The 10,425-nt window shown below is 37.4% G+C and overlaps 1 protein-coding gene across 14 annotated transcripts in view; it reads left to right on the top strand.

The window, feature by feature from the left end:
- Nucleotides 1-10,425, top strand: part of LOC122530983 (titin) — a 43,606-nt gene that overhangs the window by 16,859 nt on the left and 16,322 nt on the right. For all 14 annotated transcript variants that reach the window (XM_043658462.1, XM_043658458.1, XM_043658453.1 and 11 more), the window contains 2 exons: nucleotides 2,352-2,617; nucleotides 3,719-4,105. In XM_043658462.1, coding sequence (XP_043514397.1) covers nucleotides 2,352-2,617; nucleotides 3,719-4,105 — 653 coding nt within the window. The remainder of the gene's footprint in view (nucleotides 1-2,351; nucleotides 2,618-3,718; nucleotides 4,106-10,425) is intronic.

Genomic DNA, 10,425 nt, shown 5'->3' with positions numbered 1-10,425 from the left:
AATAAAATTTATGTTACTATAAACTATAATGAATGTTCTATTATATTATTAAAAAATTAATCCAAATTTACTATTATAAACGATCGAAATCCACAACAATAGTTTGAATAGCACGATGCCCGAATATTAATAAGAGTCACTGTACGTAGAAAATGAAAAATGTGTTTTCGTTAGTAAAGCGATACCGTACCGGTATATATTTCGGTATTTTTACCGTTATGGACATCAAATACCGATAAAATACGTATGAAAATATCAGTATGACCGTCTTATACCGGTATTAAAATCGATTTCCCAAATGGCAGTTATATTACGATAATATGGGAGCAAATACCGGTATAATACCTAAACCTCACAATGTTTCGGTTTTAGTCTCTGAGTATAATACCTAAATCTCAAAATATTCCGGTTTTCAGTCACTGTTTTGTACAGGCGGGCAGTAGAAAATTGTCGGAGGGGGGGGGGGGGGGGGGAGCAAGCAAATTTTTCGTGACACATGCAGTTACTCGTGTTGATGTTTAAATTGTTGTACAATCTTGTAAAAGAAACTTATACAACAATGAACCTGGATGAACTTTCAAAATATTCCAAAGACAAAATATTCTTTTCGAAGATATTACGAATCGTAATTACAAAATTTTTCTATTTACGATTGAATCTACAGGGTGGACGAAAACCTCACTTTCTACTAAAATGAAATCCGGAATTTCTTTTTATCATTCTTTTGTTTAATTTGCTCCGATCGACATTCGAAAGAAATAATTTTGAAAACAGTTCAGGAAGTAATTTAATTTTAAATTGCAATTTAAATATTTTGATGTTTCGTTAAAAAACAGAAAACAAAAAAAAAAAAAAAAAAAAAGAATAGGTGGGAAGAAACTTTCGGCGAGGAACGAATATGTAATTAATCAACAAGCTCTCGTCTCGTTAATTTCGTTGTCGGAAGTCCTAGAATACACAGAAAATCGACGGTGTTCAGTTTATAACATCGGTTTAAATCACGACTCGTTGATTTAATCGGAAATCATTGGCGCGAGGCGGAAGCGAAACAAAAGGTTACGTCCCAGCGAATCCGAACGATCGGGGTACCAACTGTGTGAATGGTAGGGTATCGGTCGGGCAAGCCGCGCATCTTCAACCGGCGATCGAGCAACGTAGTAATTTTCTACCAAGCGCGGATTAATTGTTCCGCCCTCGGATGGGAATATTTGTCTCCCCCCCCCCCTCCCCCCTCGCGTGTGTTAAGACTTCCCACACAGTTTGCGGGCTCGGGTTGTAACTATGAAACGTTTGTGAATTTGTGTTTAGCTCCGAGTTCGAGAGTGAACTCCGGCGCGTGAAATGCCAACGTGCCGGAAATTTGAAAGTTTTCACTGCGTGTGTTCCTTCGATCGTTCGAATTCAATTCAACCAACTTTAAAATTTTTTTCTTTCTCATCCCGAGATAATAATGAGACTCAGCGGCAAGTCGTGAACTTTGGCCCCGTGGAGGTGGGATTATTTGGACGAGAATTCCATTCCGGTGAGAATTTTCGGTTGAAATGCCGTTGTTAACGATCATCGTCGTAACGCGGGGTTTATTTCGTTTATAATTAAGCGCGACGCTCGCGCGAGGAGAGATAGGGCGAGAGGCGAGCGAGCGTTACGAGCCATTTGGAGAATAATGGCGGCTGCTTTTGTGCCAGCCGTGAAAGTACTTGTAATTAGTAAGGTGATAACCGTTTTGATTAGCAGAATCCTCCGGTAATTGTCTGCAGCGTCGGGGGCGCGTGACGAAGGGCCGAGGCTCCTTGATAAAGCGCAACGAAATTGCTCTGGGAGGGAAATTTATTTAGCCAGGCAGAGAGAGAGAGAGAGAGAGAGCGCCTGTCCCCGGGGTTAAAAGCGACCGAACCGTTCAAGATCCATAAGACTCAACGCTCGCACGCGTTTAAAAACATTAAGCAATTTAACGTCGCGAGTTATTCCGTTAAGTTTGAAATGGACTATCCATTAGACGGAGTGACACTCAGACTAATAACATTACGATACGCTCTAATTTACGTTAGCACGTCGGAACAGGTGACACTTCCCTCTGCAGGTGCATAATCTCTCCCCTCCTCCCCCCACCCCCACCCTGCAGAGAGTCATCTATGGTTATATTAACTGCGCGCACAGCCACTCGAATTAATTGAATTCAACACGTCAGCTCCCCGCTAATAACTAGTTTCTAACTTCATCGACCTTTCTCCGCCGTTGACGTCGTCCGCGTCGTCGTCAAGACAATTCACCTTCGTTTTAAAACCAGCTTCATTCGCCTAAATCCAGCCGTATCCATTGTTTCCTTCGTCTAAACTCCGACACGTTCGCAGAGAGATGTCACTGGGTCATCAACGGTCGAGCTCATCGACAAAGAGCAGGTGACTAGTATGGTAGCGCGGGATGTCGTCGACGACGCCAAGTTCGACGGGTTCGTCACATCGACGCCCAAGTCGCCAGCCGGCCTATCGCCGCGGAAAGAGTCGCCGGAAGAACGACCTGGTTACCCGCGTGGGATCCCCGGATTGCGGGAGGACGATCGACCAAAACCGATTCCAGCCGCTGGGAAGCCTAGCCGGCCACCGCAACGGGAACAGAGGTTGGTATAGTTAGCGTGGTGTGGTTAGCGTTGGAAAATTGTTGGCTCGAGCGTGTTTGCAATTGCTCCGTCTTTCGAGGACGTCGAGCCGGTGGCAGTCGATGCGCATATAGAAAGCGGGCGCTGGCGTTTCGGCGCTTGGCAAATATTGAAATTTCAAACTGTTTTCAATTAAAGTCGAGCAGCGCGGGAGCTTCGGGGCATTCTGTAAATTCGTGTATTCAGCGTGTATACTTGTGCACTGTTCCTGATCGGAAGGCTTTGACAAACGAGTTTAGAAGAGAAAGTGTTCGACGATCGGACGTCGAAATATAAAGATGTTGCCATTATCTTTCAGTTTTAAGTTGAACAGTTTTAAGTTTCTTTTTTGCAACATGCACGTGGATAAACTGATTTGTCCGTTACTTGGTATTGATGCAAAGTTCGCAGATACTCCCGCGACTGTTTTGTCGAAAAGAGATTAGATTAGGTGTTGTACATTTTTATATATTATGTGAAAATATATATCTAATATTATATACATGTCACTTATTAGAGTTTTAGACAAGTCAACGAAATGTTTTTTTCTCTAACTTTGATTTTCTTCCTAAGTTACGTTATATAAAGAAAAGATAGCTTAAAATTCGAAAAGTGTTGCTGAAGCATTGAGCCTACATCTTGAAAAATTAGAGCCGCAAGCTTACACAGTTTGAACCTCAATAGCTTCAAAAGCTGAAATCCTCGAAAAATCGTGCTGTCTAAATTATACCGATTATTATAAACAAATATATATGTATTTGACAGCCTATGATGATTATTATAAACAATATATCGTAGGCTGTCAAATGTTATATATGGCATATTATTCACGATATAAACTTCAAGAGCTAAGTCTCAAAGCTTCGCTGTTAGAAATTATTTTCAACCCAATATTAGTCTTAAAATTTTTTAAAATTGATCTTCGAAGCTTGGAAAATTTAAGCTCTATGAATCATTATTCTGGGCAAGTCAAAAAAAAGCCTTTCTCAAGATGGCAAATGTTTTGTAATTTCGACTTCCTTTCCAAGTGAAGTTTTCAAATCGCAAAATAAATTATTAAACGTACGGAGTGTTTGGTTTCAGATATACTGGCGCCAGGCCACAATCTCCAGGGAAGACTCGCGACTATGTATCCCCGGCAGGAAAACCATCACCCGCGGCAGAGAAACTAAGTCGCACCGAGGAGAGACCTGGCAAGGTACCACGTGCCGACGAGACGACGCCAAGTGCCGACAAGCCTACACGACCCGGCGAGAAACCAAAGAGACCTGAGAAACCGGACGAAAGACCAGCAGCTGGAAAACCAAGCCGACCGGAGGATAAACCGAGAAAACCCGATGACAAACCGAGGAGAGGAGATCAGTCGCCTGACTCCCTCGAAGAGGACGATGTCCAGCCTGGAAAATTACCCGATATACTGTCCAAGATCCCTTTGAAGGAGCAATGCATCTGCGAGCTCTGCACTTGCGGGTAAGAATTTTCCTCGTCAAATTTCTAAATTTTTCCGAAATTTTTCACTTCCAAGTTTTAATGTTTCGAGATGTTTAATTTCGAAATTTCGGTATCCATCAAATTTTAAACTTTGGAATTTTCTAACCTAAAGTTATGAAACTTTAAGGTTCAAATTTTTAAACTTCTGAAATTTTTAAAGCTTCGGGAAATCTTAAATTTTGGAGTTGAGAATTTTCTAACCTTAAACCTTAAGTTATGAAATTTTACGGTTCAAATATTTCCAAAGTTTAATTTCAAAGCTTCGATAATCCAGTAAATCTTAAACTTTGGAGTTGAATATTTTCTAACCTCAAACGTTAAGTTATGAAATTTTAAAGTTCAAATTTTTAAACTTCCGGAATTTAAGTTTGAAGCTTCGAAAATTCAGCAAATCTTGAATTTTGGAGTTGAGAATTTTCTAACCTTAAATCTTAAGTTATGAAATTTTAAAGTTCAAATATTTTTGAATTTCCAAAGTTTAATTTCAAAGCTTTGGTATTCCAGCAAATCTTAAATTTTGAAGTTGAGAATTTTCTAACCTCAAACCTTAATTCAAATATTTCTTAACTTCCAAGTCTCAGCATTCAAACGTTCAATTTCAAAGTTTCGGTATTCACCAAATCTTGTATTCTGAAAATTCTCAAGCCTTAAGTCTTAAAACTTCAAGATTTCAGATGGATCTCGAAATTGAAATTAACAATCTTTCGAACAAGAAAAATTCCGTGCTCTCGATATCAAAGCACGCTGAAACGTCGGTATCCAAAAACACGAGATTTGATTTTCCTTAGTTAAGGTACGTTCGTTTCGGTTGAACATCGCGACGTGACCCAGTTTCAGGACGAGTTAACGAGATTGGAATACAAAACGTGACGACGTTGAAGATGCAAATTAACGGTTTGAATTTCTCTCGGCGCTATCCGCTCGTGCGAGTTGTTTTTTCGGCTCTCGAGTTTCGATGGACAAAGAGCCACGCGGGTAGAAACTCTAAATACTAATTAACCACGAATTTTTAATTGCAAAATGGCCGCGTCAAGCGACCGCGTCGCGAAAGATTAAAACGGAAGGGCAAACGATCTATTAGCATTACACCCGTTGTTTCTTTCGCCAAAACTCGCGAAACGTGAATTGTGAAAATGATCCTCGAAGCTACTATAATTCTATAATTCTAAGCTTGTTCTATCGGTCACGACCGGTCTCGATTTTTCGATTTCAGGGAATTCGTCCTGTCACATCCAGCTCATGCACGCCAGCCTTTTTCAATTCATCTGAATACCTTGTTCTATTGATACCGCGACGTTTCAAAAATTTCTCGCATCGAGATTCGTTCCGTTCTTGCGTTTAAATTACTCGAGTTATTAATTAATTTAATGGCAACTGGTTCGCGGACCATAACGAGTGACCGGGCCGTACAAAAATAATTCGTCGCTCTCTGTTATCTTTCGAACTCGTCGGCATGATATCACTGGATAGAAATTATTAAGAGGTAATAAACTTATCATTCGCTTTGCCTGGGTTACATTTAAATATACCTAGAACTGAGAAAGTGTTGCAACTTGAGACAAAAAATTCTCGACGTGCGTAGTGGCGAAAAGTTAGTAGCGTAGTAGTCAAGTGATTTCATCTTCCTCGAACTCGAGTGTCTTGACGAATTTGAACAAGATTCGAACCACTGTTTAACGACGATAGTTTAGCACTCTTTCGAGTGCTTCTCGAGTCCCACCATCGCTCGTTTTCTATAACTAAAATTAAAAGCACCTCCGTATTGATATTTTTGTAATAAAATACGACAAAGTATTGTAATAATTAATCGAGGCCGCGGTTCGGTCGTAAATTATGGAAAGCTGAATTACGTTATAGAAAAGTATTTCTCCACAAATTGGTAAAGTTAAAATGTTAAACTAAACACTGTGGCCGATCCACGTTTCTCTTTAGCGAAGACTCAAACCTCTGTTTGACGACGATACTCTGCTCTGTCGTTTCTTTTTTTTCCGAGTGCTTCTCGAGTCCCACTGTCACTCATTTCTTCCCCTATAATTAATATTAAAAGCACCTCTCTGTGTTGACTTCTTTTTTCACAAAAAAAGTAATAATGTATAATAATATACAATAATATATAATTATTTATTATAATATAAATTATAATATAAATAATATTATTTAATTTAATTAAATTATAATATAAATAATATATCATAATATATAATATATAATAATATTATATATATTATATATAATATATTATATATATAATAATATATAATTGCCACGGCCCGGCCCGAATTATGGAGAACCGAATGAATTATGAATGGTGAAAATGCATGCGCGTGGAGAGACTATTTTTCCACGAATTGACAAAGTTGAACACACAGCGACCAATCTACACCTTTCTCCAATGGGAGAGTTGGTCGATTGAAAATAGAGCCTAAGGAGAAAAAAAGAATCGGCACACGGGGAGAGTGGAAGAAGTGGAACTCGCGCGATCCGCGAAGAAGTTCGACGAAAAAATTTCGAATCGAACGTGTCCATCCGAGCTTGACGACCGATTCAAACGTCAGCCGGCATGGTGTTACTGGATATGGTGGCCACGGAGCGTGTTACGAAAGAGCTGGTATGCATATGAAGGGAACCAGTCGTTGAAAAGTAGGACAGCAGACAAGCCCTTTTACGGGAGCTTGTCGCCAGCCAATCGCGATCGGCTGTTTCGTCTTCTTCCATATTCGTAACAACATCGTCGCCGCGATTCGTCGAAGGATATACCATCCTTCCATTCGATCAGAAATCAAGGATACCAAATTGCGCGCGATCGACAGGCATTCAGGTTTCATTCTTTTCCTGCGTAGTGGAATACCGTGGAAGGCGAGCGACGGACAACCGGGTGACAATGAAGCGTCGAAAGCGATCTCTCGCGATCGGGCTGTGCCTGAATCGAGCCAAGGACGATCGGGAGAGTCACGCAGGGCGAGAGCGTGCCAATTGGGTCAAGTCTGTTGCCCCGATCGAATGATTCTCTGGCTGTACTGAACGATCGGCGATATGTAAATGAGTGAAAGAACGCGTGACAGAAAACAGAATGTGCTTCTGTTTATTTATTTCTGTCATCGTTTATTCAGTTGGATCTTATACGAAAGTAAATGGCAAAAGAATGGTCTTTAGAATAGACTTTGTTCGTCGTTGATGCTTTTTAGAGTAGCCTTTCGATCTCATTCGAAAATGTATCAGAGTTGTCGAGATTGTTGCGAGTCGTGAGCGAATTTTCGAATAAATAGAAACGTGGAAAAAATCCTCTCGTCTGCCTGAGAAATAATCTCCGAAACTTTCGCCGAAGTTCGATCCGGCGCGGTACGCCGCGTGATATTTGCACACCATGAAATGTAAACAGGATCGATACGGTAAATTGCGCCCGATAAATATAATCCAAATTGAAACGTTTGATCCAGAATCGAACACCGAATCGTGATCGAGAGTACGTGGAAAAAATTCGTTCGTCACACCTGTGATTCTGATTCTTCGAGCGGTAGCGTGGCTTTCTGCAAATGCAACGATATTGATTAACGATATAACGTGAATTAATAGTCTGACATGGAACAGTTTTAGTTAAAATTTGCGTTTGCTGTCCGAAGCGAAGTTACATGCGTCTTCGATCGTTCGATTAGGTAAGATTCTTCGAGTATATATTATGAATAAAAAATTTAATTTTAAAAAATAATATATAATTAAACAAATAAATATATATATTATGAAATAATAATATTTAAATTTATTTTTTGTAAATTAATTAAACAAATAAGATAAGAAAATAAAATTATTATTCCTCTATAAAATAAATATTAATTGATATAAAAATTGAAAAAATAAATTAATTGATTTAATGGATTAAAAGAAATTTTAAATAGTAATAAATTTAATATAAAAATTGAAATAAAAAATGAATTTATTGACATAATAAAAAATAAATTTTTATTGTTTCAAAAAGTAGTTAAAAAAAGATAATAATTTTGGGAATTATACATAATTAAAAAAAAATTTTTTTGAAGTTATATAGTTTAATAAAACATTAATTTTGTAAATTAAAATTTAATTTATATATAATTATATAACTAATATATATATATATATAATTTATTATATATAATTAAAGAATTTATTATTATATTATTTTTTTTTTTTAATTATATTTATCAAAAGTTATTATCATTTAAGATTTTTAATTATAATAGAATTTTGACATATAATTTTTATTTTATATATAATTATATATATACATAGATTATGATTATTTTATCTAACTCCGGCAAATAAACTGCAAAACTTGGGGTAAATGGAGTACAATGCAGCAGAGGAAAGTTTACGATACAAGAAAGGGCACGAGCGTTTCATTCACATATTTTTACGATCGTCGTGATCATTTTTTAACAGGGCAGGATAGTGTGACGGGCCTAAACATTACATATACTTTGGAGGGCTAGTAAAAGAAAAGTACATATTTGATTGACATGAGCTATTGTGGTTTATTTTAACACATCATGAATTATAAAATGCACCATTAAAAGAGAAAAAAAGAGGGTTCTTATTTAACGGCATCCTTTTACATGACTTTTTTTTACATTGCCTATCGGTGTGCATGATTCCAGCCAAACAGGATTAGCTGCAACAAAGAAGGCAAAAAAAGTTCAAAAGTAAACAATATTCTCGAGGATTTGACGACCCAACATTTTCATTTTTATGAAAATTATGAAAATAGCAGCTATTTGTTTTTGATGTATCGAATTTGTGCCAAAAATTTCTACGTTTTTTTGTTTATATTTTTCGAAATTGTTAAAAATTAAAAAATGTTCGATCGTCAATCCATAGTTAATGTTACACTAAAGATACGCACCTAGTTTCACGGTAATCGGTTGGTTAGACTCCGAGATATCTCGCACACCGTTTCTAAAAACCTAGTTTCGAGAGAAAAAGCGTTTAAAGTTTCCGAACGTCATTTTTCACATGTATCCTTTACTTACTATTTTTACTTATATATTGCGGCTCACAGTTCTTGCAATTCACAACTAAATTGAATTCAAGACCCCTGGTATTCGATTCGCCAAAAGTAATATTTGAATCGCACGATTTACACTTTGCAATACTGCTTAAAGTTGTAAAGTACAGTGATACAAATTCAATTGTTCTGTATCCGTAGATTTATTATCATACCCGAAAATAAGTCGTTTCAAAGGCTAGGGCCTTTCGTATCCTTATTTCCAAGACTTCAAACTACTTTTTTAAACAAAATAAAAAAAATTGATTTTTTGAAAATTTCACACTGTCCCCTTGAAGATGCACCGAGTCGTGAATCTACGAACTGGCCATTTCGATCATTTCAATATTTTCCCAGAGTTAATAACAGGTACAAGGTTTATTTGTTTATAGATGTAGAATCTAAAATCCGGACGTTCGATTTCGATTTAATTTCGCAATCAATGAAATTAGCAAACGCGAACCGCGATTACCGGCGGTCCATTTCAATCCGTATTCAATTTTATGCGGGCTTAGGCGATGGTTAACGTGTACGTACGCGTTCGAACCGATTAAAATAGAAAGCCTCGATAATTATTCGGCGCGCATTATTCTCCGAGGTGTTGGCAGGATTAATCGGGAGCTGGTTATATCGAGCCCTGGCGAAAATATTCCACTCGCGTGGGTTCTTTCATCTGCAGCGATGAATCCCAATTAATACTCGGACACTAAGTATTGAAGCTGTTATAATTTTGCGAAAAGGGATCCTTACGTATAATAAATCGTACAATTGAAATCGCAATATAACGTAATCGTATTAAAATCGTTTTAAAACATGAAAAATACGCATATTATAATACAGTATGATACAGTATAATACAGTTCATTTTCTTTCAAGATACTGTAGGATTTCTTTCAAGACGTTTGAAAGGTTTCTTTAAGATATACAGGGTGTTTCGTAACTTGTGGGATCCACTTCGATTGTACGCCTAAAAATAATGAAAGAAAGTCATATAAATATATGTCCTATCTGTCTTCGTTTACGAGATATAATGAATTTTATAAACGGAGCAAACTCTAGTAAGCTAGTTTTACCAGGGATGGTATATTCAATTTTCATAATAATCATAATTGGGATGAAGAAAACCTACACGTTATTGTGCATGTTCAAGACATCAACACCAGTTTAGTTTAAACGTATGGGCAGGAATAATTGATAAATATTTTTTAATTGGACTTTTTTCTCTTGATGGGAAACCAACAGGCACAAAGTACGTTGATTTTTTGAGCACGCGTTTACACGA

This window comes from Frieseomelitta varia, unplaced genomic scaffold, assembly GCF_011392965.1.
Source record: "Frieseomelitta varia isolate USP_RPSP 00005682 unplaced genomic scaffold, Fvar_1.2 scaffold_370, whole genome shotgun sequence".
Classification (NCBI taxonomy): Eukaryota; Metazoa; Arthropoda; class Insecta; order Hymenoptera; family Apidae; genus Frieseomelitta; species Frieseomelitta varia.
Note: the sequence above shows the minus strand (reverse complement) of the source record. Positions and strands in the feature narration are given on the sequence as shown.